The sequence below is a fragment of the Carassius auratus genome, chromosome 12, assembly GCF_003368295.1.
Source record: "Carassius auratus strain Wakin chromosome 12, ASM336829v1, whole genome shotgun sequence".
Lineage (NCBI taxonomy): Eukaryota > Metazoa > Chordata > Actinopteri > Cypriniformes > Cyprinidae > Carassius > Carassius auratus.
In genome coordinates this window covers 4,957,408-4,977,369 of record NC_039254.1, presented here as the reverse complement: position 1 = coordinate 4,977,369, position 19,962 = coordinate 4,957,408, and the positions used below count along the sequence as shown (strand labels likewise).

Here is a 19,962-nt window from a genome sequence, read left to right as displayed (position 1 = left end):
ACATTGGTGTTCGCATATTCCATAATACAAATCATATCGAGTCATTTCTTATTAGACGTATGACATGTATTTATAGATTTAATACAAACAGCATTTTAATAATATGGCGTACGTGTTAACTACTTGCGAGTAGTTTATTTAGTCTTGGATATTGTTGCAATTTTCTATCGAAAGTGCCGAACGTAATGTCGGTATTCTATTCAGCTGTTGTGGGAGAGTCATGGCGTCTTACAGTAAATTGTCAGATCTTTTCCCCATTCAGAGCCAGCTAGACTATGATTTAGAGGACGCGACGACTCAAAAAGAGAAGGCAAATCTCGTACATCAGTATTTACACAAAATAGACGAAAAGGACGATTTAATTATACCGGATTTTGAAGAAGGTAAGAGTGTATAAATCAACTCAGTGGGTGTGATAATGTCATAGATTGATTCGTGGTGTAGATAAACGACCAACATTTTGGAATTACAAATTACTTCTTTCTGCTTTTTACTATATTGTTTTACTGAATCAACAGTGATTGTTACACACTGTAGTGTTGGTTCTGCAAGGTTTTAATAAGGTAAGGTAAATCCGTTCAGATTTGTATCTGCCTTGCCATTTTTTTTAAAGGCACCACCACCAAAAGAAATGCTGAATCATTTGAAGCAACATATTTTATATGCCTCAGGAGAATTTATTTATTTGTTTAATTTCTTTCCATTTAATGTAAATTTTCATAATAAAAATGAGTTAAACACTAAATTCTATTGTTATTTTGCAGGACTGGAATGGTTGAACACAGACGGGCCTCTGTCACTCAGGAAGGAACTGTCGGGCAAAGTGGTGGTGCTTGACTTCTTCACTTACTGCTGTATAAACTGCATGCACCTACTTCCTGATCTACACCAGTTGGAGCAAAGTTACACCATAGAAGGTATGAGTGATACACGTTTACATAGAGACTGTATGTGGACCAGTAAAAATGTAAAATTATTCCATATTATATCATTAAGTAAACAAAAGCATTGTACAGAATGTAGCCATGCTCAGTAGGCAATCCAGATAAATGTTTCTAGACTGTGTTGATTAGAAATCCTATAGTAAATCGTTCCCAGGGTTCACTGATCACTGATTCAGAAGTGTGATCCTGTTGAGCATGATGATAACTTCTAGTCCAGCAACACATTCTCATTATCTCTTAACCATATCAGATAGGAGACTTTAAATATCTAGACCAACCATGTCGAGGTCAGAGAGTTTAACATGGATATACCATTACACTGGTCTGTGGCTTATTATAGCAGCTCTGCATCCAGTGTTATCAGCTCCAGCTGTCAGTAGCCCATCGGTGGCCACTTCTGTGGGATCATCCGGGGCAACTGGCCAGGCAGCCATCAGCCCACTCACCAGCGTATCTCACACATACCTCATCTCTGGCACTTCTTTTGGTACATTCTGTTACCACTGTTCTGTTACAGAAGCAGAACATGACTCCCCACCCCTCTTCATTATTAGGGTTTACTGTTGATTATATCACAGAAGAGGCCTTACATTATTACACAGAAATGTAGTATTTACTCCTGCCATTCAAGTCACGTATTCTCTTGGTTCTGGGAGGACATCATAAAAAAACATTTGCTTAAAAAAAAAAAAAAAAAACCTGTTCAGATTTGTTCCTGCCCAGCCGGTATTTTCAATGACACCACCACAAAAATGCAGATTTGTTTTCTGCAACATATTTTATATGTGTCAAGAGAATATATTTATATTTTTAATTGCATTTAAAGTTTTATATGCATTTTTGTTTTTTTGCTAGAAATTGTATAGTTAATATAATTTACATTCGTTGTAAAACATTGTTGACTTGTTTTATGCTTCTAGTTCTATCACTACTTAATGTCTTGTATTGTTTAGCTTACACACGCACGCACACATACACACTAGGATTTTTTTGTTTTTGAAAGATTTTCACTAGCAAATATTATTAAAAATAATTCTTATAATAAAGTTATTATATATTATTTTTAACAAAAATTGTAGTGATAACACAGCTCTAGTTTGATGGGGCAAAGAACAGTCTGACCTGAGCTCACTTGTACTGAAACTGAAATCCTTGTTGAGACCTGCATTATAATTTACACTCATACTTCACTTTCATACTTCTCATCATAAGCAGAAGTGTTGGTTCTCTCATGCGTTTACTCCCCTGAGGGGAAATCAGCTGGGGAGAATGGAGAAAAAGTACGGAAAAACATTGATCACATTTTGATTATGCCAAGTGTATTTCAAATGCATTCATAGGCAGAGGAGAAGCAGGCAACAGCATACTGAAATGGGACACTGATCCCCTGTGCGTGTGCTTCCCATCTCCGCTGCTGAGCCCATGAATTTTAATCTTCTGATGGACGACTGAAACTGGAATTTAAAAACCATTGTTCTTCTGCTTCAATCATCAGTGGCTGTGTCGCTTACCCCAGGGACACAGAATGGAGGAATGTCACTTCCAGTGACGAGGCGGAGAAGTTCCGCTGACATTTTTGTTAAATTAGACAAAGTCAAGCGGAGTGAAGGCAGACTGTAGCTCAGTGCAGGAGACTGGAACAAACAGAGAAACGCAGCGCATTGGTTATAATGGGATGCCTGGGGCTGCATGAGCTTTCAATCCCCTTTGTTTTCCTTGATTGGTCTTGACATTTTGCATGAAGTAGCCCATGTAAGGATGTGTACATCTGGGATTCTTGTATTTTTATTTCTTTAAAGGGGGCCTAGTATATTTTCTATACTTGTTTTGTAGCATTTAGTTTTTTGTATCAAGGATTCTTGCATGAAAACAGTGGATTCATTTACTTTAACCGGTTTTGACACCCCCTCCGAGCCTCAAGGCCCTAAATCTGCATCCACACAAATGTGAGATAATGTCTTCTTTATTGTAAGCATATGCTCTCATTGTCATTGGTTGCTTTTAAATGATGGAGAGCTTTATGTCGGGTGGATTCTCTTGAGCTGTCAAATGTTTTTATCATTCATCAGCTGGAAAAAAAATTCTGAAAGGGAATCCAACCTTATTGTTTCTCTTCATTGTAGACTACCATATTCTTATAGAAATATAATTAATTCTGGCTCTAGTCCAGATATTACATAAAGTGTCAAGCAATCAAATTTAATTATTGTATTTTTTCTCTGATTGTATAGTTGTTTACCCGCGCACATTAAATCCAGTTAGTCTAAAAACTCAAATAACTGTATATTAAACATGTCATAGATGGCTAATTTTATGCCGTATTGTTCATCGTTACCTCCTTCACTGTGGGCAGACAAATTACTTGTCAGTCAAAACGTTTCTGGTTCCATCTATTAGAGCAAAATGTTGAACAGCAAGTTTTTGCTACTTTACCTTTTAAGGCTTCTATGTAAATGACCTGTGTTATGACTGGCTAACTTCTTTGCATGTCTACTCAGTAACAAAACCCCTCCTAAATGGGTTTTGTCAATGTTGGTATGATGGTTTCTGTTTGGAGTTTCACAATGGTTACAGTATGTCTAGTTCATTGAAGTCTTTTATTGCAAGTAAAATGTTGTTTTTCATGTCTTCTTTACAGACATTTTTGTCCATGACAGACTTTGTTGTTATTTCATTGAACGTTTTTAAAAAGGAAGGATCTGTGACTCATGAAGAGTATGGTTTAGTACTGTTGAAAACATTCAAGACGCTGACACACGGACAAAAGATGGTTCTTTGGGATTTTCAGTATTCAAGGGCTTGGATAAAACATTTCAGAAGCATACACCAACGCAACATGCTTCCACGCATTGTTAGAAGAGATAAGAATGAATAGCTTTGTGTAACCTAAATGGATTTTTTTTTTTCTTAATTAGGCAAAAATACCTTTAAATAATTAAAGCCACTTTCCTTTTATCATTCCCTTTTGATTTAGGTTCAGACCTTGATCGATTAAGCATTTATTATTTCATAAACGTTCTTTATAAAGGACCTTTTAGAATAACTTTGAAACCTAAATGTACCTTGAGGCATTTTAATAAAAGTTCTACAAAGGCCGTCAGGTTTTGGGAGGTAAAAACTTTTATTTTTCATCCCCATTACAAATGGTGTTCAAAGAGTATCAGGTGCGAGCTGATAAAGTAGTCCTTTTATTTGTTTTTATTTTAATGTCATCATTTGAGTTATAATGGTCTTTCTGGGAATCTTAGAAGTCTAAAACAAGAGAAGGTTATTTACAGATTGTAAAAGCCAGGTGGTAGTGTATGTGCAACAAACAATTTGGGATGCAGATTTAAGCCTGGCTACTTGTTTTCCAGTCCCATACCTCCTCTTCGGTGTCAAACCCTCTGTATATCTTTCATCTCTCTTCTTTTTCTTCTCTGCAGATGGTCTGGTAGTCATAGGTGTGCACTCGGCTAAATTCCCCAATGAGAAAGTCCTACAGAACGTACGCAGTGCGGTGTTGAGATACGACATCACCCATCCCGTAGTGAACGACAGCGATGCCCGTCTGTGGCAGGAGCTGGAGGTGTCCTGCTGGCCCACGCTAGTGGTGCTGGGACCCAGGGGAAATCTGCTTTTCTCCCTGGTGGGTGAAGGCCATCGAGAACAGCTCTTCCTTTTCACTGCGGCCGCCCTCAATCACTACAGAGAACAAGGGCTGCTCAAGGACCATGATGTGGGAATCAAACTCTATAGAGACTCCCTGCCCCCCTCCATCCTCTCTTTCCCTGGGAAAATAGCCATGGACCCCAGCAGCAAGCAGTTGGCTATTGCCGACACAGGACACCACAGGGTACTGGTGGTCTCCCATACTGGGCAGCTGCTGCACTCAATAGGGGGTAAGACCTGTTAATATGTACTTAGGGATGTAAAAATTAACTGTGAGCCAGTTGAAAATCGATTAAAATATGTGACGATTCAAATAGAGTTGAGATGCAAAACAAATAGTGATTCAATTAGGGGTAGGAGTTTATATGAATGTATGTCTGAGGGGAACTTACTGTCTTTAGAAAAGTTTAGATGGTATTTTTTCTTTTCATCTTGTCTCCGTATAATGCATATTTAAATTCATAAATGCAGTGCTGCTTTGTATACAGTGGAAACCAAGGAAACGCTTTAAGCACCACCTGCTGGCAGAAAGTGAATCTGCGTCTCATGCAGATCTTTTTTATGTTTGTTTTACAAAACCATTCAGTTTTTGCTTCAAATTTCTTTTTTTTTTTGCGGTGGGGGGGCTTGTTTTAAAATTTCTCTTTAGTTTGGTTATTTAAATTATATTTAAATTTGGTTATTTAGCAGATGCTTTTATCCAAAGCAACTTACAAATGAGGAAAATAGATGCAATCAAATTTTAAATTACAATAAATAATGCTGGTTTTAATGTATTTTTCATCAAATAAAATCATTACAAATGGCTATTTAAGTATTGTTGTTCTTTTAATTTATAAATTATTTATTTGCTGTATAATTTTATTAAAAATTAGTCATTTGATTCAATTATGGTCACATTTATGTAATTTGATTTAATTGCTTGAATACAGAAAATGTATATCTATTTTTTTATTATTATAATTATTACACCTAATTCTGAAAGCAAAACTATGAGTGCATTTCTTTAATGGGGAAAAAAAAGCATGTTCTTTGTATCAATTGAAACTGTCCTGGAAATGCAGTTCTGTTCCCTTAAATGCAGGATGGTTCCAAAGAATTAGGGTTGCCAACTGCTCTATATTTTAAGTACAGAAAGGCTGCTAATATTCTTTTAGACTAATGTTTTGAGGTTATTTTTTTCTACATTTACAAGTTTATCGTTGCCTTCATAGGTCCCTCAAGTGGGAGACGAGATGGAAATTTGTCTGAGGCACAGTTCAACTCCCCACAAGGGGTGTTCATAAAGGGAGACACGGTCTACGTGGCTGACACTGACAACCACCTTGTTAGAAAGGTAAATCAGCAGAATTAGGTCAAGCTTGTTCTCCTGCTGGCAACTCTAACCCAAATTCACTCTGATTGGTGCTTGAAAAACCGCTTGTCTCTGTCTTCTGTTTTTTCTCAAGATCAACCTTTCAGAAGGAATAGTCTCGACCTTAGCTGGTATTGGTGTTCAAGGCACAGATAAAGAAGGCGGAGCACCGGGACCACAACAGCCAATAAGCTCTCCCTGGGACATTGTCCTTGGCAACGCAGGTACTTTAAGTGGTCCTCCGCCTCCAGTATACTCTGCTCCTTCCTTTAGAATTAGAATCACTCTGTCTTTTTTTCTACCTTGCTCATAAAATGTAATATCTTGTGAATCTGCGTTTCATTATTCTGCCGGGAGCGTTTTATACATCCCTCTTTGTGCCTCTCTCATCTTCGCTCTATCTGTCTTGTCCATCTTGGAATCTTTAATCAGGTTGTTCTCAGAAGTCTTCGCTCTGTAGATACCACACTCGCCTTTGTGCAAAAAGATCTTTGTTCTGCTAAAACTGCCTCTTGTTGTTTGGAGGGAGCCCTGGAGTAAATTGCCAGTCGGTCAGTTGCTAACCAGAGACACAGAGCTGAATGTTGTGGTGTTGCCTGAGTTAAACCCACAACACCAAAGTAAAAGAAGGTGATATGATCAGAAAGCACTCATGTGGCTGTGGTTTCTGATAAATGGTGCCTCTAACAAGCTGTTTTTTTCAAGATTGCCTCTTTTTGTTTTGCAGTAATATCTTTATACACAGCGGCCTTGGACAGGGTGTCCCACAGGTCTGAGAAAATTTAATTTAACGTGCTTCGAAAACATAATTAAAATTCCTACTTTATATTTTAAGGCATTATTAAATCACTCCACGTTATTCAGTCATATCGTTCCATTAAACAGCTGAAGAAATGGATGTGGCCAGCATTAGCCAAGAGAGAGGGAGAGAGGTTTAAAGTGGTCTGTGTGGTGTGTGTGTCTGATTTAGTCAGCGTGTGTTTGGAGCACATTCATTGATGCTCCCCGCTGTGCATTAGGTCTGTTCCCTGAACAGACCGTTGCTTTCTTGCAGTTCATTCTACGAAGAAAATAAAACATCACTGTTTCCTGTTCCTTTATGCATCTGCTGTTTTGTCCCTGATGCCGTTTTACTTTTCCTCTTCCATTTAATTTCCATTTCTTTTCTTCTTCCTTTCCATTTCTTTTTCATCCTTTGATGTGTTTAATGCAACAGTCTTTTTGAATGTTTGATTTAAAGTGGTGATAAAATGTGTATTTTCTGTTCTGAAATAAAAGCTTCCTCCGGGTTAAAAGTCCATTTATTAACCAAGCCACAGAAGCTGCTCATTCCAGATTGTTTGATTTCTGAAGTCAGAAAGTTGAATTTATTAAGAGAACGTCATCTACTTACACACTAACAATCCAATGCAAATTCTATGTTCAGAAATGATAAAAAGGGTTCGGATATATAGCATTTTTCCTAAACACTCCAGTAGATGGAATTTCTTATTATTTTTGCAAGAATTGTTTTATACCATTATTTTCCTTAAACTATCTATATATATATATATATATATATATATATATATATATATATATATATATATATATATATATATATATATATATATATATATATAAAATATATTGGGGATGTCACAATAGATACAAATTGTAGTTTGGTACAGCAGGGGGAAGAGATCCTTAATATACATTTTTTATTTTTGTATTATTATTAAACAGTGGTTTACTGAAAAAATTGTCTTGATCTTTAATAAAATTAAAATTTACGTAAAAAAAAATCTATGTTATAATCTGTAGCTCTTTACTTGCACATTACTATAATATTAATGTTAAATATAACAGATACAAAACTAAATTTAGTTTCTGTTTATTTTATATAATAATAAACACTTAAAAAAATTGCAAATTGTAAATTGCATGTAAGGCAGTTTTTGCATTAACTTCTAAATCTAATTATAAAATTATGTTTCTACTTCAGCTTAAGTAAATTATAATGAATATATAAGCAAATAGAGAGCATAATTTTAGCGTAACCATGTCTTTCCACGGTTAAAACACACACAAGATCTTTCAACTTACTTTGAGATTTTTATTTCGTGCTGTAACTAGTAGTAAACAGTATTAAAGAGGAAGAGATGATCGCATTCTCACACACAGACTTTTTCTTATCGAAAGTAACGAAACACAGTTATGTATTGGTGGTTAAAAGGTTATAATGCTTTATCTGTTGTGTACACATGTAGGCCAGCTTCTATGTACTGAACTGAAAGACATGTACTGAAAATTTGCTTTACGAATACATTTACCATTACACCCCTTATATACGTGTGCGTATATACAAATACATAAGGGGTGTAACGGTACATGTATTCGTACAGGGAGCTTTATAAATATGTGTGTGTGACTTATTTTTAAGAAAACTGGATGCTCAAGTAGGAGGAGGTGCTAGGAACAACATGGTTCTTGAAATTAATTTCTCTGTATATGACAAATTAATACCTACTGTAATATTTGCCTTTTCCACTTCATCATTCATAATATTCCCGTAACCATCTCTCTGGTTTGTATTTCCCTTTTTTTCACTTGTTTTCCACCTTGAAGTTTAATTGTAATGTGGAAATACCGCAGCAGGTTTTTGTCATTCATCAGATTTCATCTTGGCTCGTTTGCCTTCCATCCATCTCAGATCACTTTGAAAACCTGCGTGAGGAGAGTTCTGCTTCTTTCCTTTCCATCTCAATCTTTTCCCCCCTCTCTTTTCCTCGCTCTTTCTTTCTCTCTGTCTCGCTCTTTCATGAATGCAAGTAGTTAGGCTCCAGCCCAACAATGAAATTGTCTCTGATAAGCGCAGTACCATTAGAGGTCTATTGTTAGACACGAGTACAGAGCACCTCATTTCTGATTCCTCATAGAGAAATCGCAGCGCAAAGCTCTCAAGTATTAGTGCCCCTACACATTGTACTTGTACTGATTTATAATGTAAATTCATCAGTTCAGATCACTCTGTGCTGGACACTATAGCATACTTTTATGTTTTCAGTGCACTAGAGCATTTCATTACGTTGTCATTTGGCACATTCCACAAATAGAATAAATCAATATGGTCACATTTTTCCTGTTTGTTTGTTTTTCCCACAAAGGGTCTTTGAAAAGAGGCAGATGTTTAACCAATGGAAAACATTAGTCAAACAAAATTTTCTAAAATACATTTAGAAACAAAAATAAAATCACCATTACTTATTTATTACATACTTAATAATGTAATCTAATAATATACAAAACAAAATAATACATATATCACATATTTAATTAGTGTATTTATTAGTCCTGTAATCAACTTCAGGCTCCTTTACTACAATCTAGGGTGAAATGTTGAGGTAAAAAAAACACACACACACACAGACCAATAGGTAATTGTCTATATAGTATAATATAGAATTGTTGCTTTTTGTTGTCGTAATGGGACACATTTGTGGGGTAGGCTCAAAGGGAAAGTTCACCCAAAAATGAAAATTATTTTATTCATTTTTATTAACACTTTGTGTGCAAAAAATTAAATAAAAAAAAATCCTCGTAGCTTCATAAAATTATGGTTGATCCACTGATATCACACGGACCATTTTAACAATGTCCTTACTACATTTCTGTGCCTTGATCGTGGAATTTTTACATTCAGATCAAAGCGTAAACAACATGAACAACGTATCCGTGTGCATGTGTTGTTTATGTATGTGATACTCAACAAAAAAATGCTGTTATAGGGCAGGAGACAAATTGTAATAAAATTAAATAATATCTTTGCACACAAATCCTTCTCACAGCTGTGTAAAATTACAGTTGAATCACTGATGTCATATGGATTATTTTAATAATGTTCTTGCTACGTTTCTGAGCCTTGATTGTGTTAGGATCCTTGCTGTCTATGGGAGGGATAGAGAGTTCTCGTAATTCATTAAAATATCTAATTCGTGTTCCAAAGATGAACAAAGGTCTTACTGGTTTGGAATGACATGAGGGTGAGTATTTAATGACGGAATTAAAATTTTTGGGTGAACTATCCATTTAAGTCAAACTTCTACATCAGATAACATATGTTACTTTTATATGAATATAAGCGGTCTAATTTTCAATGTGGAATGACCATGCATGCATTGGTGAGATCTAATAAAATGATCATTATGCAGCCCGAAAGGAAAAAAAGTGATATGAAGGTTATGCAAGTTTACTCATTTAATGTGTACTTGACTAAGAATTAGTTATTATTTTTAGCAAGATAATCAACATCAGTATGTTGTAAACGCGTAAGCTGATAGCGTGTATTTGTGTTTATGCAGGTGGGGATGTATTGTGGATAGCCATGGCAGGAACGCATCAGATCTGGGCTCTCTTCCTGGAGGACGGGAAGCTTCCCAAAGGGAGGTGAGCTCTTCTCCCTGTGTTCTCCTCATGTTAGCTCTGTACAGTCAAGGCAGCGTTCAAATAAAGAGGCCACGGGACTGCCCAAGTGATGTCATTTTCTGGGCAGCCACACAGTTCACTGTTGGTGGAAATCGTTCTGATCATCCTGATACAACATGAACTCTTAACTTGTTGTGTTGTTTGCAAATGTAACATTTCTCTTGATTTCTTTAAAGCCACGGCAAGCACTGATAACAGTTTTAATATCTCCGATAAAGACCATGCGGGGGGAAAAAAAACTTTATTTAATACAATAATCTCAAGACTTCTGCCAGGACTTTTTCTTTTGCTCTTACATGCTATTAGATCCTAATTGCAGTTATTTTGTCACAATTCCGGCTTTTGTTTTAGAGTCAGCCAAATTAAGAGCACTAACTCTTCCATATAATTATTCTAATCAGACTAAATCATCTTTACCTAATGCCTTTTCCAGTGACAGCAAAAAAGGAACATGTGTGCGCTTTGCGGGCAGTGGGAATGAGGAGAACAGAAATAACGCATACCCTCATAAAGCGGGTCTGGCCCAGCCATCAGGCCTGGCTCTTGCCCTGACTGAGCCCTGGGAGTGTCTCTTTATCGCTGACAGCGAGAGCAGCACCATTCGTAGCCTTTCACTGAAGGATGGAGCAGTCAAACATGTGGTGGGAGGAGAAAGAGATCCTCTGGTAAGTTTTAACAGTTTGATCAAACACTCCTGAACCAGCTAATCAAGGTCTTGCTAGGTATCCACTTTATTCCTAAACTCAGAATAAACCAATGGGTGAGACTTCCGGTTCATTAGCAGCTATAGGAACATTATGAGAAAAATAACGACATGCAGTAAATGCTAAAACTTTGCATTCCAAACCAGTGTTCATAATTAAGATAATAAACTAAAATAATATGGTAAGAAACACCTATTTGCAGTATCAAGCAGCAAAACGATTGGTTTTGTACTGCTAAAAAAAATGAGAATGGAAGCAAGTCCCATATAATTTACAAATATTCATGCCCATGCAAATTGGAGCAAAACTCTGCAGGACACTGGCCCTCCAGGACCGAGTCTGGTGACCCCTGGTTTAACATGTTAAAGATCAGTGTTTTATATGATCATGCTTTATAAGGGAAGGAGTGTGTTGTTGCCCAGTTTACAAAAAAACACCACATGGAGAGATTAGGAGAGATATGGAGTCATAAATTATCACAGTTGATTACATGCCACATTTGCATGCAGTGTAAAGCTTTTTTTGTACAAGTTTGTTTGGCATTACAAGATCCCAAAGCTTACTATAATACAAGGAGACATTTAATAAATGAAGTCGTGGAGCAATTTCTATCACTTAATGAACCTAGGCGATTCGAGGGAGAAACTATTTTTCTCCATTCCTTGGAGCAGTCGAGACATTTTTCAGATCTGCTAGATTTCCTTTGAGTAGACTGTTTTCTTCTGGCAGATAATGAGAATGGATTGGGTTTCACCATATTTGGTCAGTGGGATTAATGAGACTTTTTTTCTTCTTCCCTTGTGATGTCCAGTGACTTATTTTTGTACAATCACTGCAGTGCTGTGACTGAGTAAATATACAGAAAAGGCTCATTTATACTTTCTCAAACTTTGCACCAAAGAGTAATGTAGTTCGCATGGGTAAGTGGTCAAGAAATTATGAATGGTCTTTAAAGATTGTTTTCTCTTTGCATGAGAAGAACCTTTTTGCATTTGGAGACGTTGATGGAAAAGGCATAGATGCAAAACTGCAGCATCCATTAGGAGTGTCCTGGGATGAGGGCAGCAGCCTCCTCTATGTAGCAGATTCATACAATCACAAGGTCAGCTTTTCTGCACCATACACACAACAATGCACTGAAATCCTATTGAGTGACTTATTTTAAAGCTAAAATAAACTTTCAACACTATGTATTTACTATACATTTGTCTATGTATGTATGTGATTTTTATATCCAATATATATTTTGTTACTGAAGCAGCAGTTAAAAACAGATTGGATAAAATCAGACCCAGGGAAATATTTTTAAAGAAAGCTTAATATACCCCACCCCTAGTTTATTATTTAATATTTTTTTACTTGCATTTTTTTTCTTAAACTTATTTACTGAATTTTCTTTCATCTCATGCCATCAAAGATGTAGTTAAGTTTTTTCTTTTTCCATTACAACAGATTTGATCACTTGCTCACAAATTGATCATCTGCAGTGAATGGGTGCCATCAGAATGACACTCTTATGAATGATACTGCTTTCTCTAGTAGAAAAGTTGTCTGGTCTGTATCATTAGAGAATTGTGCACAGATAAAGAACCAAATTTTTTTCTAAACAAATATTTAAGTGGATTTTAAAGTGTGAGGACAACAGGGAATGGACCTTTTTCACTGGATGAAGCATTATTATAGAATATGGACTCATATTTTGGCCAGATGCCATAAGTATTACTCCACAAAACATTAACTGATGGACTGGAGTGATGTGGAACATTATTGTGATGGTGTTTAATCAGCTGTTTGAACACTCATTCTGATGGCACCCATTCACTGCAGATGATCCATTGGTGAGGAATTGATGGAATGCTAAATTTTTGGGTGAACTATTCCTGTCCTAAGTTTTTAAATGGATAAGCACTACCAATGGTCAGTGACTCCATGGTCATAAAGGAGCTTCTTCTCTGTTGCAGATCAAAGTGGTGGATCCGAAGACTAAGCAGTGCAGGGTGCTTGCAGGCACAGGGAAGGCTGGGAACGGACTTGGCCCGAGCTTTCTGGAGTCCAGCTTAAATGAACCCGGAGGCTTGTGTCTGGGTGAAGGAGGAAAGCTGCTGTATGTGGCAGACACTAACAACCATTGCATCAAAGTCCTGGACCTGGAGACCAAAACAGTCTCTTTGGTGAGTCCCCACATGTGGGTTGTCAATTGTCATTCTTAACGATTGGCTTATTGTTTGCTCTTTTATTTTTTTTGCACCAGTTTCCCATTGTTGTTATGCAAGAGGTCGATTCTGTCCTCACAACTGCCACTAGCAGCACACCTGTGGTCAGAAAGCTTCCTAAACTTCCAAAATCAGCCCCAGTTCTTACAATGCCATCGATCACAGTTCCTTCAGGGCAGTCAGTCACTCTTCTTCTGAAATTGGCACTACCGACTGGGACCAAGCTGACCGAAGAAGCGCCTAGTTTCTGGAGCTTATCTGCAGAAGGTACGAAATCAAATGCATCCAATAAAAGCATATTCACTAGCTCTCGATGCCAATTATGTAAAACGGGTTTATTTACATTCGGTTTTTCACACCTTGTACACTATTCCTCTGGGGCTCCTCTGTGCGGTAAACTATAGTTTTCAGTTTTTTTTGGATTGCTGTGATCACACATTTTCGGCAGGCTTCAGGGACCAGCTGGCCATACTGGGAGATGATCCAAGGATAAATAAAAAATTCCTCTATGCATCCCAACACACGGTCAACCCTTCATTCTATCTTATCTCGCTCTCTTTTTTTTAGCTTCATCATTTCTGCCTCACCCTCCGTCCGTCTGCTGCAACATTTGTCTTTTCTGTTGTCACTTCTCTCAGTTATTCTGCACAAAAACGTCAATCCCGCCCGAAAGCACGTCTTCCGTGATTGATAATCAGCCCAGTCACCAGAGACGACTTCTGCTCATCAGACTGATTGTTTGTCTACGCTCCGTACCAGAACATTCATTTTATTACCATCCACTAAACATAACCCTAATTAGTTTATGAAGGTGGTCATAGTTGAAGTGACAAAAAGTCCTGGGGGGCTACTCTACTTAATTAGAACAAAGATACCCATTAGGACCAGAAAAGAATGTGGCTGTGGGTGTTAAATTCTCAGAAACGGCAACTACAAGTTATGTTTGACTTTGATTGACTGACTGTAATTATTCACCAAATTACCGTGAGTGCTTGTTTGTGGGTGGCTTCGCGTGTTTAGTAGTTACTATTGTAAATGTTTTGTGTGTTATTTGTAAATACAGGTGTGAGATTGAATTCCTGAATTTTGACGCCCCGGAAAATGATCATTATGTAAATGGTTATATCAGCAAGCAGGGTGAGAAATTAATGGAGAATTGGGGAAAGTGCCATCATGTGACTTCAATTCTTATGATTTTATATTCTTCAAACACTGATAATAATATGAAATGCTATCAAATCATCATATCAGAATGAATTCTGAAATTATTATATATACTAAAATATAGTCACGTAGAAAAAAAATTTGTAATATTGCTGTATTATTATTGTAATATTTTTTATGTAATTTAAATATAATGTATTTGAATTTATATCATTAAAATTGTAGACTTATGTAGTTGCATAAACAGATATTATTAAATGAGAACGAGAATTTAAGTGCATAATTCTTTTATGATTTTTATATAATTTTACAGTATTGTTCAAAATAATAGCAGTACAATGTGACTAACCAGAATAATCAATTTTTTCGTATATTTTTTTATTGCTACGTGGCAAACAAGTTACCAGTAGGTTCAGTAGATTGTCAGAAAACAAATGAGACCCAGCATTCATGATATGCACGCTCTTAAGGCTGTGCAATTGGGCAATTAGTTGAATTAGTTGAAAGGGATGTGTTCAAAAAAATAGCAGTGTGGCATTCAATCACTGAGGTCATCAATTTTGTGAAGAAACGGGTGTGAATCAGGTGGCCCCTATTTAAGGATGAAGCCAACACTTGTTGAACATGCATTTGAAAGCTGAGGAAAATGGGTCGTTTAAGACATTGTTCAGAAGAACAGCGTACTTTGATTAAAAAGTTGATTAGAGAGGGGAAAACCTATAAAGAGGTGCAAAAAATGATAGGCTGTTCAGCTAAAATGATCTCCAATGCCTTAAAATGGAGAGCAAAACCAGAGAGACGTGGAAGAAAACGGAAGACAACCATCAAAATGGATAGAAGAATAACCAGAATGGCAAAGGCTCAGCCAATGATCACCTCCAGGATGATCAAAGACAGTCTGGAGTTACCTGTAAGTACTGTGACAGTTAGAAGACGTCTGTGTGAAGCTAATCTATTTTCAAGAATCCCCCGCAAAGTCCCTCTGTTAAAAAAAAGGCATGTGCAGAAGAGGTTACAATTTGCCAAAGAACACATCAACTGGCCTAAAGAGAAATGGAGGAACATTTTGTGGACTGATGAGAGTAAAATTGTTCTTTTTGGGTCCAAGGGCCACAGGCAGTTTGTGAGACGACCCCCAAACTCTGAATTCAAGCCACAGTATACAGTGAAGACAGTGAAGCATGGAGGTGCAAGCATCATGATATGGGCATGTTTCTCCTACTATGGTGTTGGGCCTATTTATCGCATACCAGGGATCATGGATCAGTTTGCATATGTTAAAATACTTGAAGAGGTCATGTTGCCCTATGCTGAAGAGGACATGCCCTTGAAATGGTTGTTTCAACAAGACAATGACCCAAAACACACTAGTAAACGGGCAAAGTCTTGGTTCCAAACCAACAAAATGAATGTTATGGAGTGGCCAGCCCAATCTCCAGACCTTAATCCAATTGAGAACTTGTGGGGTGATATCAAAAATGCTGTTTCTGAAGCAAAACCAAGAAATGTGAATGAATTGTGGAATGTTGTTAAAGAATCATGGAGTGGAATAACAGCTGAGAGGTGCCACAAGTTGGTTGACTCCATGCCACACAGATGTCAAGCAGTTTTAAAAAACTGTGGTCATACAACTAAATATTAGTTTAGTGATTCACAGGATTGCTAAATCCCAGAAAAAAAAATGTTTGTACAAAATAGTTTTGAGTTTGTACAGTCAAAGGTAGACACTGCTATTTTTTTGAACACACCCCTTTCAACTAATTGCCCAATTGCACAGCCTTAAGAGCGTGCATATCATGAATGCTGGGTCTTGTTTGTTTTCTGACAATCTACTGAACCTACTGGTAACTTGTTTGCCACGTAGCAATAAAAAATATACTAAAAACCTTGATTATTCTGGTTAGTCACATTGTACTGCTATTATTTTGAACAATACTGTATATTAGATAATTAAATATCAATCATGGTGTAATTTAATTGAAAGACAGTTTGATTGTACTTTTAATAATATTTTGATACAGATTTTTTTTTTTTAGCTTTCAAAAGATAAATCAACTGATATAATGTATAATGCCGCCATAAAATATGTATTTTGTGCTCTGTGCTTATGTTTTTCGTAGGTCAGCCCTGTAGGTCTTTGCTCACGTCCTCTATGGTTCGATCTCACTGGGGATCATTTGATTGGACACTGTCCTAATTCTTTCTGGCACTTGTCTTAGTAGCCTGCCCTTGATTCAAGGCCAGTGACACACCTGGTACACACTGCACTGCAGAACCATTAACGAAAGGCATTTCCTTCAGCGATAACGCACATGATTCCCTACTGAAATTGTATTTGTGTGTATGCATATTGAAAGTCCCCATTAACTGCCAGAGAAATATTTCATTGTGTTGGCAGATGTAGATGTGTGTTGTTTTACACCCAGACACATGGTGCTTCAGGAACCAGTGCCTTCCAGACAAACTTCCAGAAATATCAAACGTTACAGGAATCATCTATCAACTGCACACTAAGTCCATGTTGTTTTGCTCGGCAGGTAATGAGTGGTTACTGGAAGGGCGAGCTGTAACCGGGAGCATCAGTGATCTCTCTCAACCTATCTCGATCGTCTCATCCATCCCAGCATCCCCTGCATCCACAGACCCCACACTGACACTCGACGCCTGGGTTTACTGCTGCCTTTCTGAGGGCGGGGCTTGTATGATGAAGGCAGTGTCCTTCAAACAGCCTCTTCTGATTGGTTCCACATCTCTGGAAGGTTCTGTTGCTGTGACGCTTGAGCACGCCTTTTAAAAGAAGTGTCCACCCAAAGGATCTTGGAGCACATTTAAAGGGATACTTTACCAAAGGTGAAAATTCTGTCATCGTTTACTCAACGTAATGTCATTCCAAAACTGTCTGAACTTCTTCAGTGGAACACAAAAGATAATGTTTTGTAGAATCCAAAGGATGAACGTTTTGGTTCATAATGACTTGCATGTAAGGACAAAAATGACAAAGGGAGTCAGTGGGAATCCAAACTGTTTGGTTACCAAATTTATGAAGATTATTTTCCTTTATGTTCCTCAGAAGAAATAAAGGTTTGAGGCTGAGTAAATGATGACACAATTTTAATGTAAATTTTTGGGTCATCCAAAAATGAAAATTTGTGTTTTCTCACATTTATGTCGTTCCAAACCTGTATGACTTTCTTCTGTGAAACACAAAAAATATGTAGAACGGTGAATTTTTTTTTTTCATACCTTAAATCCATATATAATTGTGATATTTGAGGTTGTTTTGTATAGAAGCCTGGTTTTCTGTCGTGATATAAAAGATGAAGGTAATTGCTACTCAGACTTATTTATTTACTTAAAATTCTGAGAAAAATAATTCTGAAAACATCGTAATTGTGAGATATAAACTCAGAATTCATACTTTATTCTTGTAATTCTGTTTATACCTCCTAATTTTGAGTTTACATCTTGCAATTTAGTTTGTTTCACTTAAAACATCTTAGACTTACACTTCAGTCTGGGACTAGGCTTAAGCCTTGTCTGTGAAACCGGGGGTATATATCACAAATTGCGGTTTTCTTGCAAATCTGAGGGGGGGGGGAGAGAGAGACAGAATTGTGAGATATGACCTTAGTTGCAACAGGAAGAAAGTCACAATTACATTTTTTTTTTTTTTTTTTTTGGACCACATTGATACTCATTATATGGACAAAAATATATTTTTCCTCCTTTTTGTGTTCCAAAGAAGAAAAAGAGAATGACATGGGGATGAGAAATAATTTTTTAGGTGAATTTCCTATTAACATTCAAATCACATCCCGCGGTTAACACATACTGTAGTAATCAGACACTTCACATTCCAAGTGCTAATTGTAGAGACAGGATCTGACTGTTAAATCCTGACAAATACTGAACAAAGTGCCTTATTCTCAATATTTCCTGTGGTTCAGCTACGGGTGATTCACATGATTAAGCTTGTGTGATGTCTTTGTCAAATAGCCTGATATCATTATCAGCCATCTTCATTCAGTCACTCACATGCTCTCACACAATAATATTTGAAGTAATGCTGTGTAGTGTAAAAATGTAGCCAGTTTCAGCTGCTCTGACAGCCCTCCATGGTTGGGTTGGCTGATAATATTATTATTTCCCACACTTTCTTTCTTAACCATTTACCGTAACCCAGTCTTTTAAATGAGCAGTCAGACTCAATGCTATTTAATTGGCGTTATTTATTATTGCTTGCCAAGCTTAAGTGCCTTTTCAATGAGCACTTTAAATGAATGGGCTATGTGTTAGTAATTTAGCGGTGACATAAATTTCAGTGTTCAATCTTTTGGGAATCATGTGCTATTTACATCTACATATTCATGTTTTCTGAAATAATAGCCTCTTGGTGCAGTTAAGCATTAACAATGGAACTACAATGTATTGCTGATACATCATGTGCTTGCAGAGTATGAGTGTGAATCAGACCTGGTGATTCTTCTAGACACTGTGTAGAAATGGCCTCTAAAACTGTTCTGTTGCTGTTTTTGCTTGCTTTTCCTGAGGCAGGAACCCTAGCCCATAAACTATTTAATAAAAACACAATTTATCTCTCTTTTGAAGGCAGCTCTTTTATACATCCTCCATATTCTGCACTTTAATAGATTAATCAGATGGAGTGGTCTAATAAAATTTATTTTCCCAGCATTTATGTGTTCAACGTTTTCATATCCTCTTCACTACACACAAGGGCCAATGCATTCATTGTAAATGACAAAAGAGCATCTGTTCCAGCAGAGATGCTTCATGTTGAGAAAGATTTCAGTGGTCATTTTATTTTTCGGTTTGATTTGTTAATATATAGCATTAGGTATCATGAACTACAAATCAACAATTTGTTTCACAACATTTACTGATTTAGTCCATTTGTAAATATACAACTGAGTAATGTTAATTCATAGTAAAAAAATAATATAAACTGATTAAGAAATGGTGTAAAATTATTGTATTTATTGTTGATTAATGATACCAAACCATGGTTTGGGGTCAGTAAGATGTGTTAATGTTAAAGTCTTATAAATCTCTTTACAATCTCTTTCAATAAATTGAATGCATTTATGCTCAAGTTTTGAGTTGTAGTGCACCAATTTAGTTGACTAATGTCAATGATTGATTACACAAGTTATTTCAGTAAAGATCCACACACACACACACAAGATGACCATGTGCTCCGTTCACTAAAGTGTTTGGCTGTCTAAAAAACTGGTATTGCCACCACGCTCCATTTCCTTGGCTCAATGTTCTCAGCAATTCCAAATAAAGCTGAGCTGTGAAAATATATGCTTTGTGCTGCTGAATGTGATCCTCATAATCTCTCAGCAAACACTGAATCCCATCAGAATGTTCATTTCCACTCACAAGAATCCCCCGGAGAAGCCATATTGCCCATTACTGCGCAACAGGCTAATGTTTAACCAGAAAGC

General features: G+C 36.8%; 1 protein-coding gene across 1 annotated transcript; it reads left to right on the top strand.

Moving 5' to 3' along the window:
• The first annotated feature begins 112 nt into the window (after positions 1–112).
• nhlrc2 (NHL repeat containing 2) lies at positions 113–19,101 on the top strand. The gene is made up of 11 exons (XM_026276452.1): positions 113–383; positions 765–917; positions 4,370–4,825; positions 5,810–5,931; positions 6,044–6,173; positions 10,290–10,374; positions 10,847–11,078; positions 12,097–12,219; positions 13,079–13,288; positions 13,369–13,597; positions 17,032–19,101. The coding sequence occupies exons 1-11, from the start codon at positions 221–223 to the stop codon at positions 17,286–17,288; spliced, it is 2,160 nt and encodes a 719-aa protein (XP_026132237.1). The 5' UTR covers positions 113–220; the 3' UTR covers positions 17,289–19,101.
• The last annotated feature ends 861 nt before the right edge of the window (positions 19,102–19,962 follow it).

Bases quoted from the DNA above. Each gene is read 5' to 3' on its own strand.
- nhlrc2 (XM_026276452.1), top strand. From the start codon at position 221: ATGGCGTCTTACAGTAAATTGTCAGATCTTTTCCCCATTCAGAGCCAG. The intron at 10,375-10,846 runs GTGAGCTCTTCT...TGCCTTTTCCAG, and splicing joins GGGAAGCTTCCCAAAGGGAG to TGACAGCAAAAAAGGAACAT. The intron at 13,598-17,031 runs GTACGAAATCAA...TTTGCTCGGCAG, and splicing joins CTGGAGCTTATCTGCAGAAG to GTAATGAGTGGTTACTGGAA.